The sequence below is a fragment of the Geospiza fortis genome, unplaced genomic scaffold, assembly GCF_000277835.1.
Source record: "Geospiza fortis unplaced genomic scaffold, GeoFor_1.0 scaffold166, whole genome shotgun sequence".
Lineage (NCBI taxonomy): Eukaryota > Metazoa > Chordata > Aves > Passeriformes > Thraupidae > Geospiza > Geospiza fortis.
Window position 1 is genome coordinate 1,260,747 of NW_005054310.1, and position 22,920 is coordinate 1,283,666.

The following is a 22,920-nucleotide window of genomic DNA, read 5'->3' on the forward strand; positions in this document are numbered from 1 at the left end:
ATGTACAACTATATATATACAATGTATATTAATACCCATTGAATTCTATGTTTCATGGGCCACCCACCACAGAGAAGACCAGAAGAAGAGGATGAACAGGATGCCCTGGATCCACAGGGGTGGTAACTAACTTTCCCCTAATCTGTCTCCCTTTCTTTCCCCCCTCCTCTTTTTTAGATTTCTTTCTATCTCTCTCTCGACCTCACATTTACTGATAAATAAAATCCATGCTATTGACTTTGGCATATGGTCTTGTTTGCACCTTAATTAATCTCCCTTATAATCAGATTGTAACACATATCTGAGACATTGCAAATTAATTTCAGAGCTCAAAACCTACAAATAAAATTGCCAGAGAGAGTAATCATTTATTATACAAAAATTTTAAGAAGTACTACCATATTCCATGAAGGCTTATTAATGCAACTATTAACGCAATTTTTATTTTTAAAAGTTAGGAATATAAACAGTAAACCACAGGGTAATTGAATTCAGAATATGCTGACAGACTGCTGAGTCAACTAGGGACTGAGCAAATGAGATACTTCCACTGAATTTCTGCAGGGATCAGTTTGAGACCAGTATTTGCATCAATACTGGAGATAAAAATTGATTTTTAAAAGTTACTGGCAATAATATCTATGGTTGACAGGAAATGAGAGCACAGTAAACAGCACCAGGGCAGTCAGAAAGAGAGTTATCTGTCTCACCTAACTTAAAAGAGAAAAGCAAGAACAGGTACTTCTTGTACAAACTAGGAAGATTCCCACAGAAAAGACCTACCAAGAGACTGAGACAGACAGACAGGAAAATCTTTCTGGAAGCACTTAGATTTAGCATGCAATTTATGAGATGTCAAACAGTTGAGCAGACATCCTGAGACAATCTGCTGATGATTTATGATTTCATACATGATTATCAAAAAAGATTCATAGACACCAAGAATTACCAAGGGAATAGGAAAGTTCTTGTATGGAGAAAGTGAGAAGCCACCAGCATAGATTACTTGAGGGAAGAGACACAGAAGAAGAGCTATAATAAAATGTCCAACAGTGCAGGACTAAGAGTGCATTGATTCCCTTTCTGCCTGACCCTTAAGAACAATGGGTTCTTCAATTACCACTAAATCCAAAATTATGAGGAAATTCTCTCTGTATAGAAAATGTAGTGCATGCCACTAAAACCTGCTGATGCCAAAGCACACACAAAATCCCGACGCATCAGGATTCAAAAGAATATGCTCACAGAGGCATTCTGATAGTGACCCTGCTGCCAAAGTTCCACTGAAGACTTGAGACAACATGTCCTACTGAATTTGCTCCACAATCAGTATGGATGATGGCAGAGTGATCCCTGCCAGACTTCAGAGACAGTGTTTGCTTTGTAAGCTGATGATACTGGCTTACAAAAACAGCAGGAAAAGCTGGATATCTCCAAGAACTGTGCCAAAGAAGAGCAGTTTCAAACCTGTTGCTTTTATGTATCCTGCCAATCTGCTGCAACTACGGGACTCCAGAAAGCCTTGTGAGAAACTCCAGGCACACAAGATGCTACAGCTCTGTGTGGGACAGTAGGTCCTCCTCTGACCTAGACCACTTAAATGAAGTCCTTAAGTTCTTGACAAGTGTGGGCATCCTCCTCCTTACCCTAGTTCAAAATCCCAAACACTGGAACTACAATGCTGCCTCTTCCTTGATATCACAGGACCACAAATAGTAACTAGACTGTCTCTTAATACTGCCCTGTTGCTTACAGCTTGAAACCCTATTAGCAAGAGCAACCCAGAGTGGGCTGTGAGACTTCAGGTGGCTTATTTGTTGCTGTTGTTTTGGAGAAAAACAACACAGGACAGATTATTTAAACCAAACAAACCAAAACAAAAAATACACTTGCTTTTGTATTCAAAAGAATTCATCACCACTTTTGCATTCTTGAAAATGGTGTAACAGCAAGTGAAAACTAAAAGCATAATTTCCATAGTAATTTTTTAAAGGACAAGTTGTCACCCAAGTAATTTAAAAATAAACAAAACACTTGAAGTAGTGAGGGTATGAAGTAAGCACACTTTACATTCAATAGTTGTTGTTCACAGGCAAAAGGAATGTAATATTCTTCCCCCATGGCTAAACAGTGATACTCCCTAACACAAGACACATAATTAGGCAACCATCTAGGAGACTTGACTAAAAATTTCAGAATATTTATTATTAATACAGTCTTCTGAGCAGAGGAAAACTTATGCACTATTCTCTTTATAAATATTACTTTTATTCCTGTGTGTACAGACACGTTCCTTTTCTTCCCATTATTAACCCTCAAAAAGATGACACTTATGTCATGAACACTGTCTGAAGCCTTGATTAGTGGCATCTTGGAGAAGAAAAATGGGAAATGTACAATTTCTTTTTAACAATGATCTCACCAAGAGCAAATAATCATGAAGCAGATATGTACATCAACCTGATACTAACTCTAATTTTTCTTTATGTTCACTGTTAAAAAAGTAAGATTTTTACTCCTTTTTTTTACAACAGTTTAAATTCAGAGGTACCTTTACAATTACAATAATTACGTTGATTCCCATGCATTAACATGGAGATACAACTTCACTGTAAGATGACTATGCAACAGAAAATGCTGAAGGACTCCTTATTTCACTTCCTTCTTGGCTTACTCTATGCCTGCAAGAATGAAAACCTCTTCATTGCAGTGATTCTCTTCTGACAATTCATGCAACAATTTTCATGTGGCCTAGCACACTGTCAGTGTTCAAAAGCAGTCACTATAAAGCTAACGAAGTCTTTTTATTATCTGCAAGCACTTGCCAATTTTCTTCCACCGCTTTCCTCTTCTGCTTAACTACTGTGGTAGTGCTGAGCTAATCCCCTTAGAACGAAGAATCTAATTAACATCTATTAGGCATTTAAACATTACTTAGACTATAGTAATTAATACTCAAGCTAATACAATATTTAAGTCTACAATACGCATTTCTACTACTGTGTGAAGTTTTTGCTCTTTATTATTCAGAACAATCAGCAATAAATTCTGTAAAAATAACAATGTAAGGCAGTATGATTACTTTTTCGAGCAGCAAAGTAAGGATGCCCCAGGCTACTCTACTTGGACCAGTCTCCTCTCCCCCTCCACTAGTTTTCATCCCCTGAAGAGAAGGACTAAGTCCCAAATGCCATCTGTGTCTTGGATTCAATTTTCTTGAGTGGTAGAGACAAAAGAAGAGATGACTCTCATTACAAGTTCTGGTTCCAAGCATACAGCTCTCAATTGCATCCAACTAAGATCCAGTAAGTATTTTTCATCACAAGACATGCAAAACACAAAACCCTCTCCTAATTCCAAAATAAAGGTAGTTTAATCAATAACACAAGTACACTCCACCATCTGTCATTTCTAGTTCTGTTGTTTCAGGGTTCCTTACGCCACTAACCATCACCCTTCACACAAATGGAGACAAGTTTGAAGGACACTGAAGTAAGTTTTCTTTAAAAATTACTGTAAATAGGTGGGAGAGTATAAATGCTGAAGATACACACACGATTTAAATATCTGTGGCATGAAGAATAGACAGGCATAAGCAGGATCATCTGGATCATCAGTAGAAGGAGGTGCTGCCATTTCCAAGGAAGGTTTTTTAGACTGAATCATACCTCATACAAAATTGTAGTATTACCATGAAGGAGAGGTCCATAGCAAATGTAGGAATGACCAACAACCCAGCCTAAATCAGAAGCTGCCCACCATACCTAAAATGAAATATAAATAAAATTATAGTTAGGACTAATAAAAGGCATTAGAAGACATTTACATGACATTTAAATAGAATTACCTCACCAGGTTTGAGGCCATATACAGCTGACATGGTCCAGTTCAGCATAACTGCATAGCCACCAGTTGGTCTCACAACACCCTAAATGAGAAAATTTGAGTATTTAAGTATTTAAGATCAAGACTTGAAGGATACAATCATATTGCTGTGTTCAATTAAATGCTAAGGATTTAGCAGCAATGGAATTAAAGTTGTCCAACTTCAATACTTCTTACTCAAGAAAAGGATCTATTCCAACAAGAACATATGAGCACCTCCACTAAAGAAGTAATTTTGGAAAACTAAAACCAAACATACAATAAAACAAACATTCAGAAGATAACTAAGAAAGCTAAAATTCTCTCATAAAAGTTGGATATACAAATACTAAGTCAATACATACTGACAAAAAATAAGAGTTTAAGTATTTACCTCACTTAAACTGTACCATCCCAATGCTAGGCATATTTTAAACTCATTGCCTACTTTATCTATATCATCTTCACACCTGCAAAGTAGATGATCCCTGAAAAAAACTGGGGTGAATTACTCCCTGAAACGTCCCTTCTTGCCCTGACTCTTTTTAAAGATATCAGAGTATATTCTTGAAAGTTTACTATCCAGCACGCATGAATGCTAAATGAATACCACCCCAGTCTTGAGCTAAAAGAGGGAGCTGAAAATTAGAATGAGAGGTCATCAACAGCATCATGCCCCTTGGTAAACCAAAAACCAGCTCTGGAACATCATTAGCAGGAAACTTTTATATGTATTTTGCAATATTAGTATGGTCAATATATATTCCATCACCTTCTAGTACATTATTGGTAGAAGAAAGAATTAAGTAAACTACATCCTGGTGTCCTGAACTAAAACTCAGATGAAACCCACTGGACCAAACAAATGTGCAGTGTGCAGACATTACAATGCAGCTGTCTGTGCTAGGCATGGTACATTCTCTTGATTTACTTAATAGAATGAAATAGGCACTTTCAGGCTCCTCCAAGACATGAGGGACTGCAGAGATACATTAACTCATTAAAATGGAGATTGCTAAGGCAGAGAATGGTTTACAAACACTTCACCAATTTCAGACAGGAGATTGCCTTTGTTCAACTCAGTTTCTAACTTAGCCTCTGTTCTGAGATCAACAAAAGTTTTTTAGGATGGTCATAACAAATCCTAAAAAAAAATTCATGTAGTTTTACCTGCATAAACATTTAAATTAAGTTATTTAAATAAATTTAAAAGTTATTTTATTCACTGAGAGTTACTTATTGTAGCTTACTGTTAGTTGAAAATCTCTCTCTTGTAAGGGTGACTGATTCAAGGTATCTTTATTTTTCTCTGCAGAGACAACACAGTGAAGTAAACTTCTGAGACCTATTACCTCTGAGATACTCTATTGATATCCAGTCAAGGAAAATATCTGTTGCGACAAAGGATCTTGGTTTCTTTGACAATACAACTGTATGATTTAGGATATATATGTTGCTTTCAAGGGCCCACATTGAAGGTAAGAGCAGAAGACATTTTTCTCAGCAAAGCTGATGTTTTGCTGAGATGTCTGAACTTTAGGCAACTTAGGCAATGGCATTAAATAATTTTATAGCAGTATAATTGTTCTCTCCAGGATGTGTGATACTGTCTGAATCAGTGGTGGCAAGACTATTGCCAGAAAATTATATTCAGCTTGTCTTCCACATTGTAAAAGAGCATTTTAAGTACCAGGCAAACAGTCAGTGAGCTAACTTTTAAAATACAGTCCTTTAAAAATACATTGTTAAAACTAATTTACATTCAAAACAAACATTTTCAAAGAATACCCTTTGTTAATTTTCACTTAATCTAAACTTCTATTTTCAGGTTATTATGTACTCAGAACTGTGCAGCAACAGAAGCGTTCAGAACACGCTTTATTTCATTTAATCTGTAATGTCACTCAGCATATCTTATCTACAAGAAAATTAGCTAATATATAAATAATGAACAAGATTAGTCAGCAATAAATGCAATCACACAAGTGATGTATTAACTGGTCTTGTCGTTAAGTAACTATATGATGCTGATCTAAGAAAGTTAAAACACAGAAGATAGTACTGAATAAGACATTCTGCTATCCTCAAAAGTTTATTTTGTACAAATAATTGAAGAAAATGCATCTTATCTTTATATTACTACTATTTAAACTTAAAAACATTATTTATACCTAGACACTGCCTTTAAAATAGTGAAATGTGAATAAATGAGATTAAACCATTTGTAGAACGCATATAATTTACAACATTGTGCCCTGGCAAACATTTTTAACCTTTTCAATTAAATATTTTTTCACGGGGAACTGCAAATAGTTGGTCACAGACACTTAGACTACTGATAGTCCTTTACCTTGGGCAAACCTGTTGTTCCAGATGTATACAGAATATAAAGTGGATGGTCTGAGGGAACAGAGACACATTTTGAACACTGGGCTTTTGCAAGCTCTTCCTCCCAGTCGAGATCACGACCTTTGGTAAGAGGAACATGGCCCTGCCCATTGAAAAATAAGAAAATTGCCAAAAGAAAACCACATGGAATAAATGGAATTCATTCAAAAAACTGTTACTATTCAAATTTTTATACAGTACTATTAAATTTTCTGTAATCTCTCTACTGCAGTACTTCTATTTTGCATTTAAATATTATTAATATAATGCTTGCCCTTAAAATTAAAAAACAAACTACAATAGATACAGTAAAATATTTCTTGTAAAAGAGTAAAGGCACATGCACTACACAAATAAGTGAAGGTTAACATGAAGGTAGTACAATTGTACACCCACCAAATTAGGTCGCTGGTAAACGAGAACTTTATCAGGTTTGCTCTGTACCCGTGCCAGTGCTGCTTTTAGGAGAGATATGTATTCCACTTTCCTTTTCGGTTCTACTCCAAAACTTGCTGTTACAATAAGTTTGGGCTGAAAAAGGAAGAGTTAATGTGTACATTTGCAATGTACTTTAGATATGTAACCTAATAATATTTTTTATTAAATTCAACATATACAATTTATCTTTACATAATTAGACACAGGGGTTACATCAGTTTTCTAGAGTAAATCAAGCTTGTGTGATCTTGCTGTCTATGCGTCTGTTTTTTTTGGAAGAACATTAATACCTTCTGACACTTCACTGTTTTCAAACACATTTGAGTAAAAAATCAACAGTATTAACTTCTTATTAGTTGCATAAATATTAATGAACACAGAGAGAAACCCCTGTCCATCTCAGCTCCTCCACTAAGGAAGAGTGGTGCAGTGATGTCAACAGTTAGCTGTACTGTTTTGCATTCTACCTAATGCTTCCAATTTCACATTTCAATACCAGCTGAAGAACTTTGCTGGCTGTTTCACAGCCTGCAATGAAAGTCACAGGACAGAAAGGAGAAGAAAGAGGGAAAACAAGGCAAACAAGAGATGGCAGGAAACTAGAAACACAGGAAGAGAATAAGCAAAAGTCATAAAGCACATGAGGGAAGTAAGGCTAGAGTTTTTCAAGAGATGGTTGAAGGACTGAGGGTGTAAAATTACAAAAAAACAGATTTGTATAGATCTGGGGCTTTTTAGACTGATATCTGCTTACAAATGTAGATTTCACATATTTTTCAATAAATTAACCACAGCTTTTATGTAAAACTGCCTAAGTGAAGAAATCTGCATAGAAGCTATTTCAACTTCAGTCCAAAGCTTGGTATTTTTATTTTTTGTTACAAAATAATAATAATAAGGAGAGAAAAGGTAGCACCAAAGAAACTATGTGTGAGAACATATTTTACTTGGAAAAGAATGAGCCTTCAATCTCTGTTGTTTTGAAGTTTTAGAAATGTATTTATCATATGGCGCTCAGTTTGATCAAGCTAGTTTACTAATTGTATGCATTAGCATAAATCCCATTAAGTAGGCATAAACCACAGTGTGACAGTTAAGGAGAAATTAAATTCAGCAGAGAAAGCACAGATTAAATAGTTTTCTTCCGCAATAATGTTTCCTGTCCAAATCTGTCATTCAGGAAAGATCCCTAATTGGCATGTATTCAATATAAAGATTCTGGATGAGCTTTAAAATTTCAGCATTCATTGATTTTCCTTTTTGGAATGCACCGATTTAATAGAAGGTGATACAATACAATGCAGTTAAGCTGCAAATTCACTGGGAGGCCACCCTGAAGTCAGGCTATAATAAATAAAAGATACACAGTCCTATTCAAGTGTTAAGATGAAAGACTTTCGTTATCACTAGCTTTATAGTAATTTGTAGATGATCCCACCTGTGCTCACCAACTGCCTTGTATGTAGAAGGACATCTAAAACGAAGCCATACTAAAGTAGCTAAGGTGATGTACTACCAAAGTGAAGAAGCATCATGGATCACTCCAGGCAAATCAAAGGTCCACTACTGGTTTTAACTGTTCTTTTCTTCTCTCTGCCTAATGATATTATTTCTCCTGCACCTCTGCTCCCATATTGCTTTTATACACCCATTTCCCACCTCTTCTGTGGCTCCATGTAGTCATATATGTTAAGATTAGATAGACGCATAACAAGTTTGAAGAAAAAACAGCAAGAGTTCAAGGGTCTGCTGGAGAAGAAATTACATAGATAGTGAGCTATAGAAAAAAAAAGCAATGTTATTAAGTAGAAATGAGATAAAGTAAGGGCCAATAGTAAAAGATGTTGGTACAAGACCAACATTTTTATTCTGTTGTAAAGACTCCTTCTACAAATTCTTCTATACTCTCTAATATTCCTCAAGTGATGCAACTGACACTCCTGAAGGAGGGGATGTCATCCAGAAGGACACGGACAAGCTCAAGGAGCAGGCCCATGACAACTTAATGAGTTTCAACAGGGCAGAAGTGCAAGGTCCTGCACCTGTGCCAGGCCAAGCCCTCCAAAAATCAATGCAGTCTGGGAATGAAGGGATTGAGAGTAGCCCTGCCAAGAAGGACTTGGGATACTGGTGGATGAAAAATTGGACATAAGCAATGTCTGCTGCAATGAGACAAAGAGGTAACGGTATTAAACTATAAGAGGGTATATTTAAACTAGATAAAGGATGACATTTTTTGCAATGAGGTTGGTGAAATACTGGCACAGGTTGCTCAAAGAGATGATACATGCTCCACCCCTGGGAACATTCAATGTCAGGTTTGACAGGGCTCTGAGCAACCTGATCTATCTGAGCATGCCCTGCTCATTGCAGGGAAGTAAGACTAGATGACCTTTAAAGGTCCCTTCCAACTGTTCCATGACTGTATGAACCTACCTACTGCTTTAACATTACAAACTATATATTCCCAGACTCAAGTAAAAGGAAAGATGACAAAAAATTGTGTTTTCATGCTCTGTATCACTTCATCACAATACACTGCAGAATGCCTGTAACGGCCAACACCTGACACAAGTAGAAATTACCAGCTGCAGGACTTTGCAGCATTCCCAGACCTATTTAAAATTCAAGATAAATTAAGCTAAGTTGGCCAAGTGTACCTTTTCATAGTCACCAGAAAGTGCTTGTTATTTCTTTCACTCAGACTTTCCAACAGAATATGAAGTTTGATCTTTCTTCTACAAGAGCATCTTACAGCCAGCTTTCCACTGCACATCTTTAACACTTTCTAATTAATTTTACCAATATCAGGTCCTGTACTGCAGCATCTAAACCAATTCACATAAAAGCCTAATAAAAAGGTTAGGTTATTGTGTAACTGCTTTATTTATTCAGCATTTTTATTGTCTATTACAAGTACTTACAGGCAGCCTCAAGAGTGTGCAATTCACTTACCATGAAAGCTTTATCACGCTGAAAATTGGGGCATGTTTTGAAACTTAGACTGAGGATATGCCTCCCTTACTCACATTTTAATTACACATCAGATGGACCAAAAATCATCCATAATACTGCCTTCTAAAGAAACCAAAAGGCAATGTAAATGAGGACTTAGTTCATGGTTTGCAGGAAATAATTATATAGCTAACTCTTCAAAAGAGTTGCTATGTGACCTTGGGTAGAAAATTTTAACTTCCTCTCTTTTCATTTTAATGCACAAAGCAAGGATTATGAATATTGTGCTCTCTCCCTTTTATCCCCTGAGGAAAAACCATTGGGATTAATTAGTCAACAATTACAAAATACTCTAAAAGTAAACATGCTAGATAATTTGTATTTGTAGCAACCTCCATTTTTAAAGCTTATAATTTTTTCTTATACATTATTTTATAGCTTGTTAGAAAAATGGGTAAGTGGGAAGAAAGGGAAAACTAGAGAGCTGTTGTTAGCCTTTTTTCATCATTTCAACAAACCATTTTGGCCATTTTATTAACATCTTTGTTAAAGCATCTAGGAGAGAGGGGAAATGCATTCAACTCTCTATTTACAGATATTTATTAAACTGAAACTTCAGTCATCTAAAAAGCACTTCTGCATACAGAAATCTACATAAAAGTTCCACAAATCCTGGAGAGTTGAACCCTACACAAAATCCTATCCTGGTTTATACATCTAAGCAACATTATTCAATGATAAGACAGCTACGACAGAGAGTCTGAATGCTTCAGGTGACTGATCAAGGTGACAAAAGACTTTACCTTGTTCACTAGTGGAAAACAAGAACAGGCCATTCCATTGTTAGCTGGTTTGAAACTAATGCATACACAAGCTACTAATATGCCTATATAAGGTACTAAGAATAGTCAACTTCTATTTTCATTTCAGTAACACAGACATCATAACACTTTATAAACAAGCTCAACCTATGCCAAACACAGGAGCCTTTAAAGCATTCATCTCTATTAATTATCAGCACAGTCACTTATTTAGGGCAACTTTTTCCTTATCTGTCAAGAGGGATGGCTCCTTTCTGGAGGGTGTGGTAGGGTAGTGTGGGTTCAGCATGGCGTGAATCATTTGCCTCTCCTGTACACTCTGCTATGAATATTGTTGCTGTTACTGTTCATTTATTTCATTGCTGTTTCTAGCACATTGTTCTTACCTCAACCTGATCTTTACCTTTTAGGCCTCCAATTTTCCTCTTCATCCCACCACAGGGAGGAAGAGGGAGAGGGGGGAGCGAGCAAGCAATATAAGGTTTGGAGTGTTTGAATGCAAACAATAAATTGTTTGCATAAATCATAACATAGCTGAAAAAATGAACTACCTAATATGCCTAGACATCAGACAAGCCAGTGAAATCACTTAGGGTTGGCAGAATTTTTCCTCATACACTTGATGAAAATGCTGAATCAAAAGCCAATATTAAGGAAATGCTTAGCAGAAAAACATTGACAAACACGAGAAGTACACACTGTGCAAACAACATTGTGTTAAACTCCCGCTTTTGTAGAAGGGGTCAAAATTGCTCACTTGGTGTCTGCTGTACAAGTATCAACTCAGCACAGACATAGTACTTTGCTCATATTGCAACAATAGGTATTATAAACAAACAGTGTGCCACACAAAGAGAAAAAATCTGGGAAAAAATCCAAAGAACAGGTTTTTGACATTGACTAATAGGAATAACTAATGCAATGGTGTTTGTTGCTTCAAACAGGTTATTACCTTTGCATGATCAATGCGAACTGAAAGCTCTTTAGATGCAAATCCACCAAAAATCAGGCTGTGGATGGCTCCTATCCTTGCACAAGCCAGCATACAGTACACTGTCTGTGGAATCATGGGCATGTAGATGACCACACGATCTCCTTTCTTCACACCATGTTTGATCATGACATCAGCTAACTTGGAGACCTGTATTGACAAAACACTCAGATTTAAAGTTCTTCCAGATCTGCTGCTGCTCCATTAAAAAAAAAACCTTCATACAGTCAACAGATGCATGACATCAAAGAGACAAGCCAGTAAGATAAAGAAAGCTGATGTGATGTAATCAAGGTTCAGTAAATTTAGGACAATTTCTTTCTTGCAAAAAAACTACCAATATATTTTTCTTTTGTAAAATAAAAATGGAAGGAGACCAATTATTGTAGTCAGTATAGCCACAAAAAATCAATAGCAACGTGTAACAAATTTTTAAATGAGAGTCTACCAGTAATTCTTTTATTCAGGTAACAGTTTATATTTCTCAATTTTAGCTCTTAAGAATGAATATAAAGAGGTCATTTCATAATGTAAGTTCTGTCCTAACTAGCTAACTTTGAAACACAAATCAGTGTGTTGTAGTATTTTTCTTTACTGCAGTGTCATAAACTTCTCAATCTGAGACAAGAGACCTTATACTCTGAACCAAAGGGAAACACAAATTCAGAATGTTATCTAGGTTTAAATATCTAGGTTTAAAATCAATTCTTGCTCTCATTGTCAGATTTTCCTTTTTGCTATGCAAAAACCTAAGAAAGACTATGTACAACAGCAAAGGACTGGAACTCACGAAATGCAACAGACTGGTCAGCAGCAATGCCTCTGTAACACCATGAGAAAATATTTATTATTTTGACAGTACACAATATTTGGTCACAAAAGTAGTACTGAATATTTCATTAGTATTTACCACATAGTAAGTTGGATTATAGTGAGCATGGGGACCTGTGACAAGCGCTGTGAAGTTGTCCCAACCTCCTTGTTGTGGCACGGCAATGTGGCATCTTCTGAAATAAATGCTTTCTTTTATAGTATTTAAAAATTTGAGTTTTCTCTTTTTAAAGAGCCACTACATTCAGTCCTAGAATCCTCATAAATATATTGAAAAGGACATAAACTGCTTTGTATGCAGTAAGGACATCTAAAAATAACCAATACTAAATCAGCTATGGTGATATACTTACCCAAGCATCATGGATCACTCTGTGCATATCAAAGGCCCACTACTAGCTTTAAGTGCTCTTTTCTACTGTTGTACCTCTCTGCCTTATGACATTATTTCCTGCACCTCTGCTCCCATCTTGCTCTTATATATCCACCCCCAACCTCACTGTTTCTCTCTTCAGTGGAAATACATGTTCAGAATTTCAGTAACCTGAGACAGTAACATCCAGAAGCTCCAGCAGCATCTGCTCTGTCTTTGCATTAAATTCGCAGCTCATCCACAATCAAACAACACATTTCTACATTCTCCCCGAGGATTTAAGAAAATGGAAAGAAAGAAGCCCCAAGAAGGCACTCTTGCATCAGAAGATACTGCGTAAGTTCCATTTTCTGTAAGCATTGCATAAATCTGTGCTGTTATTTTCAACCACAAGAAAGAACATGTTTGTAAGGTAAAGTCATCACCACACCAAGCTGAAAACTCACACAAACTTAGGTATCTATACGATTTGTATGGAACAGATATCTTAAATATTACTGATTTTCAAAAGAAAATATATTTAATGCTAGACTTATTAATAAATTAATATAAAACTCATATAAACTATCAAAACTCAACAAAAACCAAAGACTGGACATGTAAAAAGCTAGAATTTATTGCCATACCCCCAGCATTTACAGTCATTTCTAAGTATAATTAGTGAAAGTAATTGTAAATAAAGATAACAATTCTACTTCCAAAGGTAAATTACTTTTCTGTAATTCCTAGTGTGAAAACATTAAAATCTTCGAACACATCACCCTCTCACAAAGAAACAAAAAAGCTAATCATTATCTTCTCTGCTTGTGACTCTCAAGCAGAGTGTTGACAAAAAGGCCAGAGGCAATGAAAATAACATTTAATGAGTATTTTTATAGTCACTGTAAGTGTGGGCAATAAATAAACACAATGGACAAGTATTATTATTATTATTATTATTGTTATTATTATTATTATTCATTATCATTATTTCATAAATTATTATTAATAATTATGAAAAAGGCAATATTTGCCTGCTAAAGGAAAAAGACATTCTTTAATGATCATAATTAGTAATTTTTAAATAGAAGACTCCCAATGCCTGTAAACAAGCCATACAACTGGTTCCTGGGTATAGGAGGGAGACAGCAAAGAGATCTGCATGTACTTACATAATCTTTATTGAAATCAATCATAGCTAAATTGCATTTAGAGCAGAATGTGTGTACAACATACTGCAGACAGGAACTACATGTCACCTCTGCAAACCCAGTAATCACTTGTCTGCACCTGATTTCCCCACCCTAAAGACTGTAATGCCACTGAAGACAACAATCCAATATAATACATAATTGTCTATGATTTTGCTTGTGCCCTTTCCTTCATCCTTCTGACAGACAGGGAACATTGGGACTGTACAATAAAACACTGTCTCTATCTGCAACTATTTGGAAGACAGGGGAACAGTGTAAAGCAGGTTTACATTGCCCTTCAGATTGATGTGGGAGCCCTGAAACAGCCAAGCAATCACTCTTTCTAAAAGAAAAAAGGGAAGGTGGAAGTGTACTGACATTTCATCAAACTGTTAAAAGTCATGAAACCTTCCACTTTGTTACAATGTGTTGTCATTTATGATTTATATTAATACAGTGCATTGTACTTTATCACTCAAAAACTAACATGCTATTTCTCCACTTTTCTTCAAGTTTAAGACTGCTCACTCACTTTAATATATTTGACATTCCAGTAGTAAAATCACTACAGACCAAGTGATATAATAAGAAACTCAAGCAGGCTTTCAGCTTGGAAGACCAGAGCATAAATTGCATTTCTATCAAAGGCATGGACCCAGTGAGCACAGTTTTACTTTTACCTAGCAATCAAATACTACAGCTGTATTAGCAGCTAAGGTTTCTAAGTCATTCAGTTCTGAACTTCCAGCAGTTACCAAAAGCAGTTTTGGTCCATGCCAAAAGAATTCATCTTAAAAGATGCAAAACCAGAAATCCCATTCAAAATGCTCAAAAGAGGAATTCCAAACCTTCCTGGGTTGAACAGTGACTGGGACACACAAGCATAGAATCCATCAATGCAAGCTAAACTCTCCTAGACCTATAAGATCCATGAAAAAAATACTACAGCCTACGTCCCTCCCATTTTTAGCAGATCTCTCTCTTTGTTACTTTTGTTTTCAGGAGTCTGGTAGCTAGCAGATAAACCAAATTAAACTTACTGTACTAAAGTGGACCAGAAAGCTCCAACAGACAAGCTATTAGTATCAAATATTGCCTTTCACATTTATTTGCTTTTCATTAAGAGCAAACTGTAGAGAATTCAGAAATAGTATTTAGATAGGACTCAGCCTCCAGCAAGATTATGAGGAACTTCTGAGTGAACTTCTGCTACATACCCCAGAAAACATAAACCAGTTCTTCCACTTGGTTTTGCAATGCTCTATAAGAAGAAATGTAGATGAAAGGATGTGTATGTCAACTAGCAAAATTTTCTCACTTTGCACAAATTTGCCATGTCTTAAGACTATTAATACACTTAAAGAGACATAAAGTTGGGAGACTTAATATAATATCAAGCTTAAAAAGCAGAAAAAAGGCTACTTTTCAAGTTCTTTTCAGAGGAAATTTCTACCAAGCAAGTTCACTTAATATAACTTACATTAAAATGTTGTATTTCTGCATTAAAGTTAAACAAGTATTATATGCAATGTATACATAGATTGATTTCATGTATACACATCTATGTGCATACATAATGTGTACATACCATAATTATTGAACGCAAAAGACTCAAAAATTGTGTATATAAAATTTTAATTTTATTTTTATATATTAGTGTAAAAAAGATTAGATAAGGAGCTGGATCCTTTCAAAGTCTTCTGACTCCTTAAAACACCAAAGCTAGTTGTTCCAGCTCCAGCATACCACATGCCATGCTGTTTTATGGACTTGTGTCCAAATAAATAGAACACTGGTAAGGAGTAAATGTTTTCTATATTTTCCTTAAAAGGTAGAATGCATAACAGGTTTATCATTTCTTTGTAGCTGTATGACTTCTCTTTTCTTGCAACAGTGGAATAAATCTCTCACTAACGGAATTACTGTATTCTGACCTCATTTCACATTTTAAACCACAAGCTTACATTACTCCAGACACTACATGCATATCTTAAGTACACTGAGTGTGTTACATTCAAAGTAATCCACCTTGCACATTGAAACACATTAAGGAAGAATACAAGTCCAACTCCAACATTTCTTTGTACTCAATTTTAAGTTCAACTGCTACTTGTAACTGGACGAAAAAAGACAGCTAAACAAGAGTAGCAGCATGAGGGCAAACCTCCAGCAGACAGCCCTGAGAGCCAAGAACTTTCAACGGGGCAGACTGCAAACACTCGTGGTGGCAACAAACCATGGTGAGGCACAGAGTAAACCTGAATGGGCTGATGCAGAACTGGATGTTCACAACCTCATCAGGAGTAAGCTACCTCAGCCAAAAGGGAAGTCAAAATCCTCACACCTTCCAGACCGAAGCACCCTCATGCCAGCCTACACAGGGACCGGTGATGCAGCTTTCTTTGGAGTTCCCCCAGTTAAATTTCATTTAGGCTTACACTCCGTTATGTGTAGCAACAGCCAAGGCACACATTTCATTTCTATGGAACTTTACCTTTGCTCATCACAGCAACTGTCAAGAGACTTAACTAATGCTATGATTAACCTTTTAATTAAGATCTGTTAGGGGAAAAGAAAATGAAATCAAATACAGACAACTTAAAAATTTAACCAACCAGGGGAAAAAGTTATTAAACTGCAGAAGACAAAGAGGAAATAGAGGAAATACTGCATCAAAACCTATTGGATGCAGTATAGTTTGGCAGAGGTAGTAAAGCTTATAAGTCAAAACAGAGCACAGCAGAAGAAGTAAACTAGTGAGGTAGATCATTTCTACCTCTCTGGTATTTACCTACTGCGCAATATTTATTGCCCCTTCTCATTAACAAGGTTATTCTGAAACATACCTGGTCCAAAAGTTCCTTATATGTTATTCTGTCTTTGGTATTTGTTACAGGACTGTCATAAATAATGGCAATTTGGTCTCCTCGTCCGTTCTCAACATGACGATCTACAGCGTTGTAACAGATATTCAGCTCTCCACCTAAAAACCTACAAAAGATGTATGAAGTATGTAATAGCTAGCCTTCCGAACTAAAACAACTCTTTTTTGTCATTTCATGTTTTTCTTTTAAGGAATGAGAGATTTCAATTAAAACATAGCTCTCAAAATATTATACTCACTTCAGGAAGTTCTTTTTTATTCTGTAACCTCATGATTGACTCAACAAGCTAAATACGACTATTAGTGAAAATAGAGATGTTTAAGTACTGTATTTTAACTGACTTAACTAAGAATTTGCCAAACTTGGTCTTGGTTTAACTTACTTTGCAATTAATCACACTGATTTTATATGTATGGTATCACAGAAAAAGCATAAATTCACATAAATTAATTTGACATTATGAAAACATGCTATTATCCTACTTCGTATTGGCACACACAAATACCCTTTTCAAAGAGAACAGGTTCAGGACCCAGAATAGTCTTATTCATCTCTTGGCAATAACAGTTAAACATACAAAGCATCTGTAGCTAAATGAAAGGGATGCCAAGTTATAAGATCATATGATTATCATGCATTTGACAACACTCTTTTACATCAGTGATTCAAAATTTTCTGTAAAGTGATATGAGTTATAGCCTCTTCAATAGTTAGGCATTTACAGAGAACTCTTATCTTCCAATTAAAGAAAAAACATTTCACAAACTTAGGTTTCACTTTTCTAGTCATTTCATATAGAAAAAAATTCAAGTGCAGCATAATCTTCAAAGTACAAAAATATGGAAGGTACCAGATACAAAGACAATTCTATTTACTGGAAGATGACACAGCACCTAGAAGTTACAGTTCACACTAAATCATGCCCTTTTTGTTTGTTTTTCTATCTGCATGTATTCTGTGAAGCAAAAATAGCAATTTACAAAAAACACAGTTGAGAGTTTCCAAAAGGTTCTATGGGGACAACTGTACAGCGGTAACATATTATTATAATGTAATTAGAAATAACAGATGGCCTAAAGTAACCTACTACTAGTTAAAAAAAAGTATTTCCTTCTTCACTTCTCATGTTTAGTAAAGGAGTGCTCTAAATCAGGATATTTTATATATTACTTTTATATCCATACACAGATGCTATGGGATAATCTTTATTGTCTAAAAACAGCAATTATGAAATTAAAAACAGTTAGGATGTTTAGGATGCAGTTATCTTACTGCAACTCCTTTACAATGCCATTAATAAGGAGAAAGTGAGGGACCATCAAAGCCACAAACCATCCTGTACAGAAGTCTACAAAACCCTTCCCCTAAAAGGAAAACAATATGAACAGAAAAGGATCTGGAATTGTTTCACACAATACAGAGAAACTATATATTACTGTCATAAAGGTTGTGTAAGATTCAGGTTTTTCTATCAAATTACTATAGGATGATATTAACAAGGGAAGACATTACCTGGGCTATGCATATTCACTTAAAATGGTCAAAACATGAGCAGGCATGAGAGCTTTGGTTCTTCTAAAGATACATGGCGACATCAACATGAATTTTTAGCAATCACAAACAAGTGTGTGAAAGAGATATAACTGTAGGTTTATTCAAAAACGAAGACTATCTGGAAGGTGTGATGAGAGCTTTGTTACCCTGTTGAGAAGGAACAAGGTTCTGACAGGACCAGAAAGGCAGACATGCACTTTTTTACATTAAATGAGAGTAGAAGCTGAATAAAATGTTAGACAATATCAGATAATTTGAGATATTACTATGTAAATTGACCCTGACACAGTTTTAAAAGTGTAAGCAACATTTGAATAGCAATCTGGGCAACACTTCCAAAATTCAAAGGGGATTATATATTGCACATATGTCTTAGCATCAGAGGAAAAAGATATGTTGCAAAATTGCCCTCTGTCTGCACATGTTAGAGAAACAGAGAAAACTGTTTCTACATTCCTAAATAAATACTTGTTTTAACCCTTTTAAACCTGGCATTCCACAAGATTCCAAAATAATCTGTTCAAGTGTTTCACCAACTTCAGCATTAAAAAGATTTTTCTCTCTAACATCTAAAGACTATGTTTCCCATGTTGCAGTTGAAGACAGTTTTGACCTGTTCAAAGCCAACTCAAGGAAGTTTTTCCTTCAACTTCTTTGCCAAATTCTATGTGGTTTAAAACCCAGGTCTCCATTTTGGCTTTTAGATCAAACAATTTCAATTCCATCATCCTTTTCTTGAGCAACCATGCTTCATAGCACTTATTAGTTTTCATATAGGCAAAACCAGATGTTTTGTGCTGTATCAGCCACTGATGTAGTTTAGAACAGTACCTGGGATTACTGCTTCAAAAAAACAAGTCAGGGGATGGTGACGCTGATCACTTATCTTCTGGAAATCATTTTGCATTCCACTGACATAATAATGGTATTTCCAGTGGCAGAGAGTGAAAAAAACACACTGGGACACGTTGCAAGTTTCTTTCATGCTCTTACAGTATTTAGAGAGGAAGAATTGCCTTATGCCTACATTCTAAATAGAGTAACAGCCTCCTTCAACTTCTTCAATAGAAGTAGATTACACTAGAAAATATATGAAAAGCATCTGCTTCTGTACATCTCAGGTTTTCCAACCAAAAGAAAAGCTATTGAAAAAAAAATTGGTATTTCCAATTGATCTAATAAAATGTCTCCAAAAGAGGAAACAAATTCTAACTCAAGACACACATACATGAACTTTCTGATACTATTTTTCAGGTCCCCATAAACAGCTTCCAAGGTAAACCTCTGACCCAGAATTCCATTTTTACCCTGTTAAGCCAGCAAGCTTTGTTTTTGCTTGGACACCTGGCCTCTTTCTCAGATGAGTTCCATTGTCTGTTTTCTCTTCAGCCTGTCCTCTGAAAGACCCTCTTCTATGTTGTCTCTCTCTTACATTCAAAGAACTTGCCCATCTGTCACTCTGCTGAGCACACTGACTGCTGGTAACCATTTGGGATTTCAGAGGCATTAAAGTACAAGCTCTATCAAGTACAGCCTGTTGTCATTTAAAGCAAACTTAAAAAAAGAAATAAAACTGCATGTTACACATTAAGACATTTGTTTATACAAATTTGAATTGCTTAAAGTTTTTATTATCCACAGAACAACAGGTACCTGGCATACAAACAATTACAGCCTGATGGTGAGTCCTCAGACTTGCATCTTTATATGACACCACAGAATCACAAACTGGCTTGAGGTTGGAAGGGACATCTGGAGGGCACCTGCTCAGACAGGTCTGTGGCATCCCACCCTTAAGAGGAAGGCAGAACTTAAGATTCATAAATGCTCATGGTCAAAAAGAACTACAAAAGTCAGTAGGCCTGTAAAAACTTACAAAGTTTTTATAAGTGAATTCCACACACTTTGTATGGAAATCTGTATAAGTTAGTCTCTGATACCCTAGTATAAGAATATGGCAGTGGGATTTGGATAAAGGTAGGGTGCAAGGTAAAAGACAGAAATGAAATAAAGAGGAGGAGAGAGAAAGAAAACTTTTCTTTCTTTTCTTTTGAAGGAAAGAAAAGGAGATAAACTGCTCCATGACCAGAATCCTGGCCCCAGTGTTGATCCAGCTCATCAGCTGGGTGATCTGTCCAGAGACCTGAGGCACACAGGCACCTGAGCTTTGTGGGGGTAGCACTCCATAGACAAGTTTCTTGTTTTCTATGCAAATTAGTTAGCATGCACGATCCATTCTTCTAGACCTTTCTGAAAATGGGTCAGAGGGCTTCAGCAGTCCTCAGTGGTCCTGATACCTCTAGAGTCTATGCCCATTTCTCAACCTTCTTCCTGCCCTGTACTGTGTTTTGCTTATCTCCAGGAGCTAGAACGAGGACATTTATCCCAGAAAAGTGCTGCCCTACCTCTCTAGGGCCCCCTTCTCCAGCCACAGCCTGTTCTTTCTCGGTATTATTGCAAACAATCCTTGGGTGGCTCCACTGCTCTCTGGCTATGGGTGTTTTGAGACATACCACATCACCCCACTTATCTTCTAGGCTTCTACAAGGTCAGCCTGGAGACAGTAGACCAGGACCATGTCCAGATGACATTTTAATATCTCCAAGGATGGAGGTTCCACAACCAGCTCTGGACCAGTGCTCAGTCACTCTCACATTAAAAAAGGGAACATGACTGCTTTAGTTTGTGCTCATTGCTTCTGGTCCTGTCATTGGACATCACTGAAAAGAGTCTAGTTCTGTCTTCTGTAAAACCTCCCTTCAGCTATTTGCCCACATTAACATGATAATTTTGGTTTCTCCATCCACAGAGGAGGAAAGATGCAAGTTAGAAAGTGAGGCTAGAAAAGAGCTTGGAAGACAAGACCATGAAACATCCATTTTTCCCTCTCAAAAGGTGAAATAACTTCCACCTGAGAAGTAATGCTTTACAAATGCCTGTGTTACTTTAAACAAACAAGCTTATCCTGCTCAGCAATCAAACCACACTTGTTTGACAGAATCTGATAGCAAAACTATGTTCATTTGCATGTATAATATTCTCATTCCTTAGTCCTTCAAAAGTAACCACTGTACTGATTTCATTATACTGGTTGGGAATGCTGCAGTCAATGAGCTTTATCGGTCTTTAATGACAGGATCACAGAACCAATTAGGTTGGAAAAGACCTTAAGATCAACAAGTCCAACCATTAAACACCGCACTGCCAAGTCCACCACTACACCTTGTCCATAACTGCCACATCTACACAACTTTTAAAACCTCCAGGTTTAGTAGCTCCTTCACTTCCGAGGGCAGCCTGTTCTAATGCTTGAGAACATTTTCAGTGAGGAAGTTCTTCCTGATATGCAATATTCCTAATAGCTAAACCTCCCCTGGTGCAACTTGAGGCCATTCCTCTTAAGGTCTTATCACTTGTTACATGGGAGAAGAGGCTGACCCCCACCTGGCTACAACCTCCTTTGACATAGTTATAGAGAGCAATAAGGTCTCCCCTGAGCTTCCTTTTCTCTAGGCTAAACAGCCCTAGCTCCCTCAGCAGCTCCTCACAGGACATGTTCTCTACACTCTTGTCTAGACCCTAATTATGCAGGCAATCCTACCTGGACTTTCTGAATAATGCCATGACCTTGAGATCAAAGTCTCAAGGATCCTATCTATCCCCTGTTACACAGCCCATCATGGCTGGGTGTTACTGATAATTTAGCTGAATACATATAAATTTTTACTACTAGAGGTGTCAAGCAATGATATCAGACACCAATAAGAAACCCAGCTCCACTCCACTGGCTCTTTATCTTTTAATTTGCACAGATTTGAGAATTATTAATATTTTTAACTACTTTTAGAATTATTAACATCTTTAATCAAAAACAAACCAGAGAATTACAAAAAGGGCAAAGAACATTGATGTACCAAACAAAGATGACCTTTATCTTACATTGCCTTTTATATTCTGCATCAGCTTCTTGAGAAAAAGCCCAAGAACATGATGTAAACTTGCTTAAAAAGAAGCAAAGGTGCCTCTTAGGCACACAAAATTTTAACATTACCTTTGAGAAAGTATTGAAAATCCTATCTAGTAATTTATAAGAAGGATATCATGTTCTCTCTTAGGATAGTTCATCATTCACTGATGAAGATATGTATTACAAACACCAATGCCTTTGCCAAACATTACCATAACCACAACATCTAAATTATAACCTACTTAGACAGTATCTGAGATTAAACAATCCCAAAAGCCAGAGTTTTTATACACCTGTGTGTTCATATGCTTGACTTCCCTGGCATTTGAAGCCGGCTTTCCCATGTTCACGGCAGCCTCAGAATTTGCCAATTGCCAATTCAGACCCAAAAAGGGTGGGATGGGGAGCATCAGGCACACTCATCCACACAGCCACACATGGACACACACAGGCACATGTCACTCCTGCCAGAGTGCCCTCACCCCAACACGCTCATGCATGCTGCTTCCAATCATTAACTGTAACCAAGTGTAATCACTTAACTTCTTCAAGCTCCACAGCCGTCTCCTCCAACAGCGACGGCACACCGACAATCCCAGACAAATGCTGGGATAGTTTTGTGGCGAGCACACGACTCCCAGCCCAGCACATCAGCAGCCCCCAGGCAGGCAGTCCCGCGAC

General features: G+C 36.6%; 1 protein-coding gene across 1 annotated transcript in view; it reads right to left on the minus strand.

Moving 5' to 3' along the window:
• Window positions 1-22,920, minus strand: part of ACSS3 (acyl-CoA synthetase short chain family member 3) — a 106,441-nt gene that overhangs the window by 38,675 nt on the left and 44,846 nt on the right. Inside the window, exons 3-8 of the mRNA XM_031055606.1 lie at window positions 16,680-16,824; window positions 11,419-11,607; window positions 6,649-6,783; window positions 6,215-6,355; window positions 3,848-3,928; window positions 3,669-3,764 (exon numbers count right to left, since the gene is read on the minus strand). Coding sequence (XP_030911466.1) covers window positions 3,669-3,764; window positions 3,848-3,928; window positions 6,215-6,355; window positions 6,649-6,783; window positions 11,419-11,607; window positions 16,680-16,824 — 787 coding nt within the window. The remainder of the gene's footprint in view (window positions 1-3,668; window positions 3,765-3,847; window positions 3,929-6,214; window positions 6,356-6,648; window positions 6,784-11,418; window positions 11,608-16,679; window positions 16,825-22,920) is intronic.